Raw genomic sequence first — 18,325 nt, 5'->3', positions numbered from 1 at the left:
GCTTGCAATTTTTTTTTTTGTAAAGCAGCCAAGTTTAATCAACTTTGATTTAATTGATTAATAACATTTGATCAGACGTAGTAAAGCAAGCAAAAATACACGAAAGGGGAAGAACTGCAATTATAAGCTTTTTTGGGGGGGTGAAGCCATTTTTTAATCGGTAAAGTTTTCCTTTGGGTGTGCTGTGCTTCTGTCTGTCAAGACCCTCATCATTCATATCATAAATAGCGTGAACAGACGCTGGATATGTCTGCACATGTCTCGCTGTATGTGGCAAATCCATGTAAAGTCATTTCAGTTGCTGGCGTCGTTTCCTCCATCATCGTTTCCTCCATCTTCGTCTCTCTGCCAGCTGCCGCCTTCGTCAGCCGCTCGCACTGTTTGTTCCTTCGCGGCTGCCGTACGTCATTGTTGACAACAGTCATGGCGTCTTCAATGTCACTCCTCGGCTCGGGCCGTGTAGCTGTGATCAAAACCGCCTGTAGAATGTTCCTGAATCCTATCAGGTAAATTTCACATTGGTTATTTAGTAGTTTTCTACACGTGCGTGTTACTCTGAGCCATTTACAGCGAATTATTTAACTCCAATTCGACTGAAGTCGAGGCAAAGAGGCGTCTGGCATTCACATGCTAACAAGCTAACTAGCGTCAAAGGACACGCCACGTGAATAAAGCATGTTTAAACTCCCCCGCTCTTTATTGGAAACATGGTGTAAGTTTATACATTCAAGTCCGTTTTTTGCTCGCATGTTTAAAGTGACAAGGACATCGGCAAACGTCGGTGTCACCCCGTGTCCTTACAACAGTCAGTTAGCATGCTACCTAGCTAATGCTAGGTCCAACTAGTCTGGGTCGAAATCAGTTTAACAGCCAACGAGGCTCAACGTCGCTCACTGCTCCACAGATGCACTGTGTTATACACACTGCTGTAACTCGGACAGTTGTTAAAACGACTTCTATTAACCGACTTCACCGGAAGAAATGACGCTAAAGAAGCTAAAACATAGCTGCAAGGAAGCTAACAAAATGGCGTCAAACCAAAACGATGGGTTTCTTGCAGTAATTCACACGTCTCTGTATTATGTTATGAAGTTAGATGTGTGTAATATGTTTCATTACTGGACATATTCTTTTCTTCTCTGATTTGTTGTCGTTGTTGACAAATGCACAATATCTTGTGAACTGTGGCAAAAGTTATGCCTTGTATTTAGTTGTTAGTTGTTAGTCTCTTATGGTTTCTGCCTTTGTTTTTGTTTTTTGCACAAATGTGTCCATCTCCACACTGCTCCTCTTGACCTCTTTGCTGCCGTGCTGCTCCAAAACGTTATCCCACAACGACCAACCATCAAGGCTCAGTTGATCTTTATCTTAAATCATAAACATGGCCGGCGGTTAAGGCAGTCGCCTTCAAAACAGCGACAGTAATTTGTCCTGGTGTCAAGAAATGTTTTTTTTTTTGCTTTTAATATTTACACGGTATAGGAAAGCACACTTGGGGTTGGGTGTATAGTCTCAATTTGATACCATATAAAGCTGCAACAATTATGTTGAATCATTGATTATTCAATCAAAAGAAAATTAAATAAACTTGATGATACACAACTTAAAAAGAAACTTCTGATACTGCAATGTAAGGTTTTCTAATATCATTTGACTGACAAGTTGAATAAAGTGATCAGTTCAATCATTTGCTGGTCAATCATATCAAGATTTGAGGGATTTTATTATCTACATGATTTTTAGTAAAGATATAATATTTTGGGGAAAAGCATCTGGAAAAATAAAGTCATCGATAATGTTGAGATATTAACTGAAAATATTAGTGTTTTATTTTGTTTGTTTATCTCTAACTACAGTTACAGTTGGTTTCAGGTAACATAATATACCATCATAATTAATGATTCGTTCAACTATATTGATGCATAAGGCTGCAAATTGTATTGCTTCTTGGATAGTGATCTTTTTCTGCAGAGGAATCTTAACACTGTCGAATATTTCTTGTCGCGTAATGACTTTCTTCAAATGGTAGTTATTGATCAAGGGCATCCAACAGTTTTTCATACTAAGTTTTAGGTTTTTATTCTCTTCGTGAAATGAAGCATTCTGGGATTCTTATCACGTTGCACATGACGGCTTTGTTTATAGCTTTTTATATAATTTGACATTGGCCTCATCCTGCACAAGTTGAGATCATTAAATAATAGTTGACAGGTTTGATTGCCTTTCTCAACCAAGAGATACACAGCGTTGTCCAAGTGACAATTCCATTTCCAAATCGGCACTTTGAACTGCCGAAATGTGAGTTGATAAAGATACTGAAGATAAGAAAGAGAAGCTTTTAATTGTTAAGACAGTTAGCTGGCTAAGAATCCTTGGCATAAAAAAACCTTTTGCACTTTAAGAAAAGGGCAGATGAATAGTTTAAGAAATTACAAACTGTTTTAAGAGTAGAGGTTTTTTTTTTACCCCTGAGCAAGAAAGCAAGCATTTGCTGTATCAGTCATCTACTCTATTTGCAGATCACATACAGTGGTTCACTTTATGTAGCATGTAGTGTAAAGCACTTTGAGTGGTTGATAAGACAAGGAAAGAGTTATGTAATGAAACTCCTCTCTTTTCTGCAAGTGAGAGCAGTCTGCAGGGATTCATACAACGGACTCAACTATTAACGTAGAACACCTTCTATGTTTTAAGTAGCAATATGAGACAGTAGGGGACATTTGTAGGATAAAATTGTACGCTTGAAATAGATAAAACTCTGATTATCTGGGCATTATCTGGAATGTGATTATCTATAATAGCCCTTCCTGGGCTGAGCCATGATGGCACATTACTGTTTTGTGACAGGACACGGCTGCACACTCACAAAGAGCTACACAGTCCTCGCCTGACAGTTGACCACAGCCAACATTAAGCACGTCCTGTCATTAGGATGAGAGCGACAGTCTGCCAGAGATTCACCAGACAGAACTAATATGTGGCGGTGGGATTCACTCCTCGTCACTTCCTTTTCACTATATCCTTGCCCCATCATTTCTTCCAAGATAGTCAGTGTTTGCAGTGTGTAACTTATTTTTTTTTTGGGGGGGGGGGGTCTTTTCCTTCTTTGTTGCTTGTGTGGTGTTTTGTGCTTTGCATGTAATGTCTGTCTAATGGTTTTCAGGTCTACAAGCACATCAACATCTAGGCTGGCAGAGAAACCAGGACAAGACACGCAACTTATTACAGTTGATGAGAAATTGGTAAGGATCGCTGCCCGTTCAACACGACCTGATCTGCTGTCCTCAAATTACTTTCCTGGAAAATGTGTTTAAAAAACTCTCCTTGTTCGTTGCCAGAATGAGTTTGTACTGGACAGTGGGCTTTTGTGACAATATGATAGTAGTGACGAATGTTATCATTTTGGTAGGTCAGTGAGTGCTCACAGTTACAGATTATATAAAAGAGCTACTGCAGCTATCAAATAGTTTACTAAGTGAAGTTTAGGTGAAAATTCACTTTAATATGACATGATATCATGATATCATCATCTTTGATATCAAGTTAAGATCCACTCTCATTTCAAATTCAAAAACAAACATTAATATCCAATGTTTCCCCTGCCATTTTATAGGGGTCACCCCCCCCAACAATGGAAGCCCCAACCCAAGTTTTCTGTTTTGTTTTGTTTTCTTCTGGTGTGTCCCCCATTCAACACGGCTAATGCACCACAAACTAGTGAACAGCAGAAAGCAGCATGGATTCCAGTGGCTATGTTGCAGCAGCTACTCAAATAATGTTTGAGCGCTGCCTGATTGGAGACAGATGGAATCTTTTGGCTGAGATGGCACAGATATGAATGGGCGTTGTACAAGACTGAGCCTAAATCCAGCAATCATTCACATAAACACCGGTGATTTATTTTGCTCTCTCTGGGGCGTGGAAAGCTTTGACACTTGCCCGAAGGTTACTTTGTTTGGCATCAGCAAACAGCAGGTTGATTTACTTGTTAGTTGCATTGCCTCTACAGACACAACTGAGCTTGCACAATGTACAGGTTTTAACCAGCTCCATTTTATCCTCTACTTCCACAACGTGTCCTTACGGACACTTTCAAATGAAGAGTGCACAGGTTGGACTTTGCTGTCTCCACTGGCGTCTTAAATCTGTGAGGTGTTTCTTGATTATCTAGTTCAGTTGGTGACTTATATCCAACAGCCGGATTTTGTCCACAATGATCTGTTTTCTTCATTTTCATAATATAGCTGTTCTTTTGTACTGTCAATACTAAATACAGTCTAAAGAGTACCCCACTGATTCAACAGTTCACTCCCATAGAATTGTTGGACTCACTACGGAGGAGACAAAGGTACAAAAAAAATGAAAACCAAATTCATGCAGCAGAAGCATAAATGCCATTTTTTTATATCAATTGATTAGTGTTTTGAAGCTTCGAAGCTTTACAAATGTAAATATCTCTTTTGCTGGAAAAATCCCTGTATCTCCAGTCCACTGCCCTGATTAAGAAACAGTTTTTTGATAGCTTCTCATATACATGATGATGAAAGTTTGACACTTACTGCCAAACCCGACTGTAACTCGATTAAGCACATGCACTGAATGATAAAATCCATTTTTTTCTCCTTTTAACCAGCAGTTGGGAGACTTTCTCTGAACAGTTACTCCACTTGTCAAGTAGTGTGTAAAATAGTCCCGCCGGTCCTCGGTGCATGTTTTATCACATGCTAAAGCTGCAGTCTAAACATCGATAAGTGTGCATTTGAAGTGGCCAAGGTTAGCGATGTACCAACTGTACAATACAAAGAGGGATCTTTGAAGTGAATGCTTTGTCATTAAAACACGATGGAGATAGACGATAACGAAGCACGAGGGAGTTTTAGGGTGAATGTGGGAGTCTGTTGTGGACTTGTTTTGGGGGGGGGGGGGTTGCTGTGAGTGGGCAGTGTCAGTGCGCTTTTGTCCCAGACCAAAGCTGACCATACTGGCAGACAAACCTTTGGCTGGGCGGAGTGTCTGTCTCTGTCCTCACTGTAGGGGCCACTGAGAGGAACAGCAGAGGAGAAGAGGGGGAAAAAAGGGCCTCTAAAAAGTGGTGAGGGGGGGAAGAAGCTTGCATGAAAAAAAAGTTTGAGACACCCTGAGACTCACGAAAAAAGACAGTGGCCACTTCAGTGTTGTTGGCCACAGAGGTTCCTTTGTGGCGTGCTGTTGCTGGCGACGGCGGGAAGTGCTCTAATGTCTACCCAGACAGGACAGAGAGAGAGGCCTCAGCTGTTTACAGTACAGTGGTCTCTGTCTCACATGGAAGAGGGCAACGAGAGCACTCTCCCTTTTGGGCATTCAGCGCATGTCAGCACGCTAGACATTCATCGGGCTGTCAATAAGTGTGAATTGCCTTCCGGTTAGACCAATCAAACGCCGATCTCGATCCGCTGCGAGGTTATGCCAGGATCGCACGCTGTCTCCCTCGAGCAGACGGAGGAGGAAAAAAAGTGGTGTGCCACTTGATGTGGAGTGAACGTTTCTGAATTACCCCCATTTAGATGAGGTTGCATTTTGGCCTGGGCAAAAGATATTTTGAATTCACTCCAAAAGCTCTGTCTGACAATATGTGTGTGACACTCATTATCCTGTCCTTAGTTCTCGTCTGACCAAAAAATGCAAACCTCACAGGAACTTGTGTCTCTACAGTATCCGTTGCAGACAAACTTTGAAGGGCAAGAATGTTCCGCAGTTGAAAAGTAAGAACAAATCCGGTGAAGATGATTTTTTTAATGGCATTTGTGGACTTTTTTACTGCAGGCTGTAGTTTTGGTTTTCACTCTCATCGGTGTTCGGTTAAAGAGAAAGCTCAGATAAACCCACCGTGCACCAAACTGTAGGCAATGTTATTGACCAGCTGGTGAACGTAGTCAATGTTTTATCAGTTAAAGTTACATATTTTACCGCAGGAGATAGTGGGGACAGAAACATGAGCTAAGGATGTTTACGCTGCTCCCAAGTGGGCAAAAAAATCATATCAGGTTTAAGGTCTTTTTTCTTAACTTAAAATGTCAAACATTCCCCAGTTCTTGTTTTTAAAAGTGTAAGAATTGCAAATCAAGTCTCTTTAGAGTTTTCAACTCATCGACGGGGAAGAAAAAAATTGATGAAGGAAATTAGATGGGCCCTCTTGTTATTTCATTGACCAAACAATTTATTGTTTCTCCAGCCTGTTATTAGGGGATTCAATAATGAAATAGTTTGTTGCAGCTTTACTGCGGATGTTGGCAGATTCAATTTCTTTCCCTCGCATTTTAAAAGCCCACGACGAGAATGATGACAATTTTTTGTATTTTTTATGAGCAAACCTTTGAAGACATTGTCTAAATTTCAAATGAAAAGACCTGCGTGATGGAGCTCCAGTGCCCAGAACTGTCCCCTCGAGTGCCCATGCCGACCCGCTTTTGTTTGTAATTACTGTTTGATTAAGCATGCTGGGCAGCTCCCAGGGTCCAGCTGGCTGGCCACTGATACACCGCTTTACACGTAATGTCTGTGACCTCCCTCAATTAGAGTCGGGGCCTTTTAGCTGTACTCTTTGGCCTCTTGCAGAAAACAACTGCAGTTTTAACCTTTAGCAGCTGCTTCAATATGTGATAATACAATACCCCCCCCACTTGTGCTCGAGTGTCTCCGTGTCTGCTCCGGCCTCCAGCCGTGGCCAAGTCCGCTCTCCCTCTCGCCACATAAAGGCAACACCTTAATCTTAAAGCGCTTGTGAAGTCTCGTTATTGAGTTCTCTAAAGGCACTAGGGTTTTATGAGACAGAGGAGGACAGTTATTAGAGAGCAGGGAATTGAGGGGGGGACGGATGGAGGAAAGACGGGGAGAGGAAGAGAGTATGAAATTGGTTGGCCCATACAATTCTGGATGTCTTGGGTTTGCTAATCTGAAATCTTCGGTTTCTTGCAAATTTAGAGGCCAAGTGCGTGCTCCACAAGTAACGTCACATCTGGACCAAAGATGTGGGTTTTGATTGTGGTAAGTTAGTTGAGTTTGAAGGCAGGTTGTTGAAGACGTAAAATTGGAAGTCAGATTGAAATTCCCCAAATGTGTCAGTCAAGACTTATAATGCAACAATCAGGAAATACCCTGATGTAGAAAACATCCAGAGGAAGCTGGTGAACACCCGATCCTCTCGGTGCACCATCACTCCCGTTTGGTTGGACACACCTGTTCGCTCGGTGTCACTCAAGAACTCGATTTCTGCCAAACACGTTTGCCCACTGTCCTTGGGCAGAGAACTCTCAGCTACTGCAACCTCAAACGGGTGTTTGCTTTCAAATAGTTAGAAAATCAGCGTGTAGGACAACGGAGACACGGTTACAATATAAAATCCTAACTATGAGGATAAATTTAGCTCAAGGAGTCTAAGTCTGCAGTGCAGCGGTGTACATTCTCTAAGCCTGTCTGGCCTCAGACAGAGTGACCTACAGTGGAGCAGACCACATTCACCACCCCACCCCACCCCCTCCTCTCATCCTCCTCTCCCACCCGTCCTCCCTCCTTCGCACATAGACAACTTAAGTGTCTGTTTTGTCTGGTTGCCCTTTCATACGGCGCGCTTATGCAAAAAAAAAAAAAATCTCTCGGCTCAAGTTTGGAGTAGAGGGTCAGAGGATGTTGGTTCTTTGAAGAGTGCTAGACAAGAGGCTTCATTATGTATCATCCACTAAATAGTATTTCATTCGTTAACACTCTCGTCCATAGAGTCTAAGCCTCTTAAGAGGACTTCTCAGCCCTGTCACAGTGCTGCGGACTTTCAGTGGGTGTCGAGCTGCAAAGTGTTGTGTTTGCACAGCCGATTAAATAAAAGAAAAGGTTTGCTTCTCCTGTTTGCTTACACGTCCATTTATTTATTGGTTGCTAACTAGCAGCTCTTATTTTTTATTTTAGGATAAAAAACTGACATAATGGCCACATGTCATAATTTGCTGGCATTATTGTCAACCAATTAATTAATTGACTAATTCAGAAAATAAATGTTAGATTAATGGGTAATGTTAATCCATCCATCCATCGTCTACCGCTTAATCCACTTAAGGGTCGCGGGGGGGCTGGAGACAAACCCAGCTGACATACAGAGACGAGTAATGTTAATAATCATGCTAAATAATGTGTTTTATTGCATAATTCCTTAAAGATTATTTTCATTCTCATATTATTAAGAAAAGCAGCAACATCCTTAAATTTGACGAACTGAAAACTTTTTTTGGGGGGGTGGTGGGGTATTTAGGCTTGATAAATTATCATAGTAATTTAGACCTTCCACAGTTAATCGATGAATCGATTAGTAATCGACTACTGAATTAACCAGCAACTATTTTGATAATTGATTTATCGGTTCAAGTAGTTTTTATGGGGGGGGGGAGTCAGAATTCTATCATTTCAGCTTCTTAAATGTGAGTATTTTCAGGTGTTTTTTCCTCCTCTATGACAGTAAACTGAATATCTTTGGTGTGTGGACAAAAAAAATCCATCATCTTGAGTTTTGGGAAACACGGTCGACATTTTTCACCATTTTATGTTGCGCCTTTGAGATGCTGTACAACACACGAACAATCAAGTGTGTCTGCATCCAGACATATTCACAAACGACCTTCTCCTCTACCCTCCCTCTTTTCCGATCCTCGCCGGTATGTGTAACGTGAGATTCGAGATGACCCTCGTGCCAGCTGCTCCTTGTTCTCCAGAGTTGAACCACTCCCCCTCACATGAGCAAGCAACATAATATTTGTTTCTATTAGAGACGCCCCCCCTATGTCCAATCAGTAATTGGCACGCTTTTTCCACTTCAAAGGCGTCTGAAGGTGGGAACCGGCGGTGGCTGTTGAGTGAGGCTCCCGGTCTGGGTGTGGGGCGGACAGTGGGGGGTTAAGGGTGATGTGGTCGGGCTTTCACCACATGCTGACTCAACATGATTCAGCTTGACTGACCTCATGACCCCTCCCTGGCTCCCAGTTTTTTGTCATATGGGCGTTCGGGGCCACGATGCACCGTACTCGTGTCTCGACTTTCACGTCGTCCGCCGACATCTGTAACAAGGTGCTGGTGATGTAGTTTGTCCGCGTCAGTTGTGCACAGTCATCCTTTGTTTATTTAGTTTGTCTATTTTGTTACAGTACTAACAGGAAACTACACTCAAACATCCGTTTAGATGTACTAACGTGTAGTGTTTGGTCAATCTGACTGGGTTATTTTGCTAGGATTTTATTACGCATATGTCCGTAAATAATGATTATTTACATTATTTATTCATCTGTTTGTTATGATTTCTATTAATTGGAAGTTTTTGGAAGTTGCAATGGATGATTTTCACTGTTTTCTGAAATTTTATGGACCAAATGATCAGTCAGTTAATCAAAAAATAATTTATTAAAATTGGTTAGAGATAATTCTTCGTTGATCAAATAATTGTTTCAGGGTTTTCCCTAGGTTTTCTGTGGGCCTATAGGTGCTTGGTGCGTTTAAATGTATTTGAAGGAAATCTTAATCTTCCAGTCCCCCAGAATTAAGCACCATTCAAAGCTTTAAAAATGCTTAAAGTGTTTTCATACGTATTTTATTGTTTTACTTGGTCATTTTCTCAAAGTAAGCATCCAAAAAGTAATGTTTTCTCATTGGCAAACCATTTTTTTTATGGTAAATTACATTTATTCTCTTGGCACGTATCATTTCCGTCACAGAAATGCACGGAAATACCTTGACAAACCTTCGACCTCGCTTTCATTTGGACCAAATCTGCAAATCATATAAAAAGAATGGAGAGACCATATTATTATACCTTTTGAGCTGGGGTGAAAAAATGTGTTTAATATTTCCACTGTACAAACTGGGAAATGTAACTGCAGGAAAGGTGGACATTCACCTGCAAATCATCGGGAAACTGACAAGATATATGCTAAATGATACGGGGACAGAAATGGCTAGGATTCGTTCAAATTAGAGACCAACCAATGCAGATTCCAGGGAGTAAACCGCAGATATAAACAAAAAATTTGTGTTGTGTTGCTGTGAATGCACCATGAGAAGAATCCTAGGCCCTTGCTCATCAAGGCAGAGAAAAGCAATTCATACAAAGAAATTGTAGAATCTACAAAACTTGGTATTTATCAATCGTTACACTTGTTTTTCCCAGACTTAACTTGATATATCAGGCATGTGTTGGTCCATGTGAAGTTTACAAAGAACCAGCTTCCCTTTAAAGTTGCAAAAATGTCACTTAATTTCTGTCTGCCTAGATGAAGACATCAAAGAAGACTATGAAAAAATAAAAACAGTCTAGACGCAGAAATAGAAGATTTGATCAACTATAAGTGGTAAGATAAGGAGCATGTCCAAGCTCTGGCAAAGTCTGCCTCGTTTAAAGAGCAAACCAGTTAATTCAAAGGAAATGGTCTTATTTGAAAACATCTGCAAAAAAATATCCACAATTACAATATTTGAGAGAACAAATTCCTTAACTGGTTGTGTGATATTGACTCTCGTCCTAGGCGTCAGAGCTGTCTTGCCCTTTTTTGATCGAAATGTTGTGCAGCACACAAAGCAAGCCTTGACAATGTTGCCGACTGTAAAAGGAATTTGCACATTGTATTACGTTCATGTCATGGCATTTGGAAGAATATAATTTCTTTTCAGCAGTCTTATGGCGCGCTCCACTGTTCTCGCATACGGAAGAGTATTAGGGCCAGGAATAAGAAAAAAAAAATATGAGGAATATTTTATTTATTTATTCAACATTTCGAGAATAAAATTGAAATGTCCAGAATAAAGTTGAAATGTCGAGACTAAAGTGGAATTGTCTAGATTAAAGTGGAAATGTCGAGATTAAAAGTCAAAATAGCCCTAAACGGCCAGGTTGTGGTACCAGTTGAGCTGTCCCACATCCACATTAACTAACGTTAGCAAAACTACGCTAGCTTCAGTAACTGCACGCCTCAAAATTCATTAACTGTTGTTTGCAATTGAAAGTCATTGTGTCAGGACACACTTCCTCCGTGGACGTTCATGTGCAAACACCCGTTGTGCCGCATCGTTTCTTCCAGATATAACCTTTCAATAATAATATCGCAACTTTACTGGCAACTTGACCACGACAACGTTCAACAAAAAGCCAAATGTGACGGATGACCTTCACATTGACATGATGGAAAACCTTCACTGTTGGCGTGAGTTGAATTTTTTCCAGTTGGATGGAACTTGCTCTGGAATAACATTGGCGTGTTTCAAGAAAAAATCTGCACGTTCCTTTAAAACACACTTCCTTGCAAGATTTGCCAAGTCAGCAGCCTTGTGTTGCCTTTTATTTCACTTAACTGGCTCATATTTCTTCAAACTTTGTATTGACATAATTATTCAATTAAGCTTAAAAGGGTTTCGCGTGTAGTGTATGATAAGTACCCTGTGAAAACCATTAGTCGTTTTAAAATGTCTATAAAAGAAATACATGTATAAAACTATTGATATATCTTTTATTTTTCTTCATAGTTTATGACGGATGGTGGATGGGGCACCTGTTTAAGTGTCGTAGTTTTCAGTTATTCCTTTTAATAAAGTAGCAAATATATGTAAAATTCAGTTTTCGTTTGTCGTTATGTGGTATTGAGTGAAGATTGATGTGGGAAAAAATTAATTAAAACAATTTTAGCAATACTTTTTTACCTCAGCACAGTATTTCTACTGTTAACGTTGAGAAAAAATTGGCAAGTGAGAAACTTTTGACAGTTGTAAAATCCTGTCATATAGTTTATATACTATATGACAGGAGTAACTAGATTACTAAATCAATCGCCAACTTTGATAATCGATTAATCGGTAGTAGTTTTTTATCGAGAAAAATGATTTCAGCTTCTTAAATGTGAATATTTTCTGGTTTTCTATGCTCTAAAGTAAATATATTTGGTGTTTGGACAAAACAAAAAACCATTGTGGGGTTTTGTACCATTTTATAGACCAAACAACTTAATCGATTAATCGAGAAAATAATCGAAAGATTAATGGATTATTAAAAAAATACTTAGTTGCAGCCCTAATATAAAATCTATGTGCAGAGCTTTGGATAAGGCTCAGATCAACTTTATCCAAATAAACTTTTGAAACTCATGGATCTGTTTAATCTGAACTTGCAGAAGAGCATTTTGTTTTCTGGAGATAAATTATGACCAAGATGTGAAATTACCAGTTTCATTCACATTCATCCGTTTTAATCAGAGGCATTTTGCACCTCAATTCCCCCCGAGAAAGTAAATGTTCTTTATACTTTTTTCCCCTTCTTATTAATTCCTACAGTTTTACACTTGAGCACATTGAGACTTTCCCCCCCTTGTTTACAGAGAAATCCTCTCTGCTGGAGAATTAGGGGGACCAGCTTTCAGCATTCTGGTGGGCCCGGCGGCCCCACACCGACAAGCCCCTAGTGCTCTTTATTTGGCACGTAGCCTGGAGGTGTCAGAAATGTCGACACGCTTTCACGTGACGGAGACTTTGCCAGCCCTTTCCCCTCCTCCCCCTTCCCTAAGCCCTGCATTCTGTCTGCCCAGCCAGGTATTGTCGGGCCCCGTGAAGGCCCTGTGAATAGTGTCAAACTTGATAGTTCTCATTTTGCTTCCTGTACATGGCAGAAGAAAAAGTGCCCACCGTGTGGGTTTTCCTTTTGTGACGGCCCGCTCTAGTCTTCCTGGGAACACACCGCATTCCAGCCACAATCGTTCCTTTTGTGAATCCGGGTAATTGTGGGCGAGTCTGTTATGCCTATAACCCTCCTAGCTTCCTAGTGTAATGTGTGCGAGTATCATAGGAGTCTAGACTTCATATTTGTTTGCAAACAATGCAAGATAATGAACGAGTTTTTTGGTTTTGACACATCCTCCCTCGTTCACGAAGCGACCAGTTTACCATACATGGGCCTCATGTGTCAGTTGTGGTTTGCGTAATGTACATATGCGTAACCCTCGTCTGGCTTGCTAATCCCATGGGTATAATTTCTAACGTGTCTCAGAGTGGGATTTTCATGCATCTATCACCCAGAACTACTAAATGATTCTGATGGGAAGTTCTATTTACCTCCCCCCCCAAACTCTAAATGTGTTTTGGTCCAAGTTTTGTTTTCAGGAAATTTTTCTAACCTTGTTTCTGGAGAACAGGTATTTTGAACATTATTCATTGAAAATAAAAACACGTATCCTTAGTGAGAGAAACATTTTTTAACCGATATCCTGCGGCAGACTCAGACTTTCGTCGTGAGCCGTCCACCGTTACCCCCTTTGGGTGAAGAGAACATGTTTTCCTCCTTTCTCTGACAAGAGGGAATTGTCAAGGTTAAGTAGATAGGGCAGCCGGAAATAATTACCGAGCACTTGTGAAATTTTTCTCCCCCCTCCCTTTTGTTCATCTTTTCCCTTTCATTTTAACAATCTTTTCAATGTGCAGATCTTGTTTATGATTAAATTCGGCCTGGTCTCGCTTTAGCATGGCATAAGATATTTCCCTGAAACAAGCCGCAGTTACGCAATTGGACCTGTAATTTCCGAGGTTTAAATTCCACCGAGAGCTCCTTCGCCCAGGGAGAGGAGAGCTTTTGTGTCGAGGTTCACGCAAAGCGACCCCCCTTTCTACAAATCAACTGGCAGATGACGGCCGAGGATGAAAAAAAATTGATTCTTTGAAGTTGTAACCGCCATTGAAATGTGTAAAATTCTTTGCCGTGAAAGGAGAAGCACCCTGGACGGCCCTCCTCAGTCTTGGGTGGCTGCTGCGTGCACGCTAGGAGGTTCGCCGGGGTTTTGTCAGCGACTTCCCATCGCTTGTTTGCTAATTCCCCGGAGAATTGGGCCAGATCCTTGATAGGAGCCTGAAGGGGCTCCAGTTGCTCAGGAATATGCATTTAGTGCACCCAGAGGCCCCTCCTCCTCCTCCTCTTCCTCCTCTGCCAGTCACAATGGCCTACTTTCTGATACTGTCTGAAATAAATAGAAGTATTAATCATTAATACCACACAGCTCAATGCAAATGTGTATGGATAAAAATATACATCTTCTTTTCCTGTTTTCTTTTTTTGTCAGCGTAATTCAACTTTTCCTCGTGTAATCTATGGTTTCTTCTTATTTTTTTGATAATGTTGTTATTCATAAAAAAATAATCCAAAATAACCAAAAAATGCAAATTATTGAACTGTTGCCTGAAAAAAAATACACAGCCCATTAAAAGCTGATGGACATTTACCAGCAACATATTTTTAAAAAAGCAAACTTCTGACAGGTTAAAGCACCGGGACGATTTATAAGTAGTTGTAACAGCTGCGCTGGCAGAGAGACAACTGCCCACTGAGTGAGCATCAGATCACAGGGACGATAAAAATACAATCCAAACTTTGAGTTTTATTTTACAGTGCCTATAAAAAGTGTTCACTCCTTGGATTTTTTATATTTTATTGTTGGTTTTTTTCTTCTGACACTGAAGATGTGTTTTAGCTTTTTCTCAGGTATTTTAAAGTGAAAATAAATCTCCACAGATCGACGTGAAAGTACAAAAATATAAAACACCGTGTAGCTGATTGCCTAAGTACTTTTTATAGCCACCGAATATTTTCCTAACCCCGTTTCTCTGACATAAGAACATGCTGTCAGAGCGCGAGGTTGTATTTTTTAACACCCGCCAGCTAACTCTCAGTTGACCCTTCCTCAACGAATGCACACACATTCATCTTTGCAGCGTGGACCTTTTTATTCTTTGCAGGGAAAGAAAAAAAAGACATCATCAGTCACCAAGTCAAATGAAAGTCAGACTTGTCCTGGAAGAAACCCGGGGGCTGGTCCGCGACCAGAAACGTCAATTTGTTAATTTCATACACATGGAAGCATAAAAACTGAAGTTTGACTGCGTTTTAGGATTCGTCTTGACAGCTCAGCTGAACCCTCCTTTAAGTTCAACGCTTACGAAGATGATGCACGTTTAAAAATAACCCCAGTATTCACTGTGGATTTACAGAAGGCCGATGTATTACTTCACAAAAATGTTTGCAAACCAGTCGCTATTGTAGCACTCGTTTGTAAAATGGGATAAGAGCAGCAAATATACATTTTTATATATATAGCATATATGTTATATTATATATGCTGATATGATGTGTGTGTGGTAATTAAACAAAAAATATTCCCTTTCACCATTTCCTAAGAGGGATTAATTTATAAATTGAGTAAATAATGCGATTAATCAATAATGAAAATGGTTGCAGTATTTTATGTGATCGTAATTGACGTAAGTGATTTTGTAGAAAGATTGTTTGTTTTAACTGGATATTTTTGACGTCGCACGAGAAGAAATATTTGCTCAATTTAACCAACTTTTTGATTAAAATCTCTTACTGCCCCTTTAAGTGCAATTAAATGAGGTCAGACTTGATTATAGAACTTTTCTTTTCTTTTCTTTTTTTTTTTTACTGGTTCAGCATTATGTGCTGTGTGTGCATATAATTAGTTTGTGTTGTCCAGTCTGACTCTGCGTCTCCTCTCCGTTTGCCCCTACAGGACATCTCCACCGTGACCGGGGTCCCAGAAGAGCACATCAAAACGCGCAAGGTTCACATCTTTGTGCCGGCGAGGACGGCCATGCAGTCGGGAGGCAACAGCACCAAGAAGTGGAAGATGGACTTTGACACCAGGGAGCGCTGGGAGAACCCCCTGATGGGCTGGGCCTCGACGTAAGAACCCCCCCCCCCCCCCCCCCCCCCCCACCTGCTGGTTTCTATAACAACATGAGCTCAAATTAAACTTCTTTTCTTTGTTTTTGCTTTTAATAAAATCACTTCTCATGATATTGTACTCTGGCGATGTGATCACTGTGAAGCTTACGGCTGTTTCTGCCTCTCAGGGCCGATCCCTTGTCCAACATGCTGCTCTCGTTCTCCTCCAAGGAGGACGCCATCGCCTTCGCTGAGAAAAATGGTACGAAACCAACGAATTTTGGGATTTTTAGACAGATCTTATTGTTTAAAGCATGATATGATATAATTTTTTTACATAAAAAGCAATGCCTTCAATAATTATAGCCTGTCAGTTCTGTATTAAAAAGGACAAAATGGTGTCGTGACGCACACCGTCCCCTTTGAGCTTTACCGAAATTGAATGAACAGACAGTTTTTTATGAGTAAATTTGCTGCAGAAGTAACTAGATTAAATCTTGAATGAAATCAATGTGCACTTTGGCCCGAAATGGAGTCCGGTGTAGCATCACAGTTTTTTTTTTTTTGTTGTTGTTGTTTTTTTTATTGTATTGTACTTCGGATAAATAAGAAATTCCATTCTAGAAACCAGATATGAAAAGTCGGGAAACAGAACTTTCTACCTTTAACACTTTGAATATGATTAGTGGCCAAAAGATAAAACTGGTGATCAGATTCTTGAAGATAAACTCAAAAGACACCATCATACTCTTTGGATAATGACAATATTCCCTTTTTAAAACGTTCACTGCTTATTAAACTTTTCTGAAATCTCTTGTCGGGCGATCGCATTTCAAACAGCTGCACTGCAACAAGAGAACACCTGATCACAATATGTGGGCCTCATTAGAAAATCAAGCAATAAAACATAAAGAGAATTCTTCTGACGGGGCCAACAGAATCATTGAATGTTAGTTAGAATCAAACGTGGCCGAGGTAGTTTTCTGTTCAGCGATACTTCCACAGAAAGTTCGCTTTGCCGAGAGAGAGAGAGAGAGAGAGAGAATGGAACCATCTGGGAAAGTTTGTTGAAACTGAGCAGAGGAAACTGGCGTACTGTGTTTATTGCACCATGAAAGCGATTAGTGCAGTTCTGACTCCACAGCCTGTTGATGTCTACGAAACACCTCATCGTGGTTGGAACCCAGCCAAAGTGAATATACGTGACATTATCGCCCCCCCATCACTTACTCTGATCATGTTTTGTTTTTGTGTTTTTTTTTTTTTTGTTTCTTCAGGTTGGAGCTACGACGTCACAGAGAAGAGGACCTCGAAGCCCCGGGTGAAATCCTACGGCGCCAACTTCTCCTGGGACAAAAGGACCAGGAGGTCCGCAAAGTAAACTGAAGACACACATCTGTTAGTCGGCTTGACCTCGCTCTGTCCCCGCAGCAGACCTGTATTCATCCTTGTCAATAAAAAATGCAGAATTATATACCTCCAAAACCAAACATTTGGGTCATTATCGCTTTCATTTTTCAAACACTCACCTCATTACTTGACTACCTAACGTGGTGGGGCGGATTAATGAAGTGTTTGTCCTCTGGGCAGAGTTGTGCAACGGCAGAACAAAGGGGAAACATATTATTACAATTAGAACCTGTTTAAACACGGGGGTAAACATATCTGTGGGCCAAAGACAGTGACATTATCCCCGTGTTTGTTTCCATCCTGTTACCTGTTGCCACAACTGGAATTTAAATAAGAACTCGGAACAGTTTTTTTTCTTCTCTTTCGGATGAAGGTTAAGAACGACATCTGTGCAGTGAGGTGACCTGGTCTTTAAAGAGCTTTATCCTAAAAACATTGAGCACGACCTGCAGAGTTGATGTGACTTCAATTCAGTTGGTGCCGTTTATTTGTGGAGATACAGGACGTTTTAAAAATGCACATAATACTAACGCTGCGACGAAGGATTTCTCAAAAAACCCTAAAATGTCCAGTTTATGATAATGTACGCTGAAATTAATTTTTTCTAAATACAAAAGTCGCGTTTAGAAAAACAGACTTTTATCAACATGTCGGTGGTTGTTTGCAGCGGTTTGCACCCTAACCCTATTTTAAGCATTTAATCAAATGTTGCCAGGTCATTTTTTTGCCATTTTACTGATGCCAATTCCACTTTTCTGGAACTCAAATTACACTATTAAAAATAATTTTAAAAAAAACAAATAAATACAATTTAAAACCCCAGTGTGTAATTTTTGTACTTTTCTAGCAGCATCTGGTGGTAAAATTGCAAACCGCAACCAGCTGAGCACCTGACAGGGGACACTTTATGCTGGCGCACCGCTCAGCGTCTGAAAATTCAACGCGAATGTGCCGTTTTCTGGACCATTTTGTGCAATAACCGTGTTCAACACCACATAGCAAACATGGCGACTCAAACGGAGGACTGGTCCACCTCGTGTGACTATATTTAACTTTCAAAGGTGATGAAAATAGTTCTTCTAAATATTACACACTGTAGCTTTAAGCTCTACTGGTCGAGTCATGTGCAAAAGTCGAAGGATCCTTTTTCACGTATTCGATATTTTGCAGCCAGATTCCATATGGTGAAGGAAA

At 40.5% G+C, this 18,325-nt stretch overlaps 1 protein-coding gene across 1 annotated transcript; it reads left to right on the top strand.

The window, feature by feature from the left end:
• The first annotated feature begins 352 nt into the window (after nt 1-352).
• ndufs4 (NADH:ubiquinone oxidoreductase subunit S4) lies at nt 353-17,211 on the top strand. The gene is made up of 5 exons (XM_035640898.1): nt 353-506; nt 3,164-3,242; nt 15,567-15,739; nt 15,910-15,983; nt 16,999-17,211. Exons 1-5 carry the CDS (start codon nt 424-426, stop codon nt 17,100-17,102), a joined length of 513 nt encoding a protein of 170 aa, XP_035496791.1. The 5' UTR covers nt 353-423; the 3' UTR covers nt 17,103-17,211.
• Nucleotides 17,212-18,325: the final 1,114 nt, after the last annotated feature.

The sequence above is a fragment of the Scophthalmus maximus genome, chromosome 19, assembly GCF_022379125.1.
Source record: "Scophthalmus maximus strain ysfricsl-2021 chromosome 19, ASM2237912v1, whole genome shotgun sequence".
Lineage (NCBI taxonomy): Eukaryota > Metazoa > Chordata > Actinopteri > Pleuronectiformes > Scophthalmidae > Scophthalmus > Scophthalmus maximus.
Note: the sequence above shows the minus strand (reverse complement) of the source record. Positions and strands in the feature narration are given on the sequence as shown.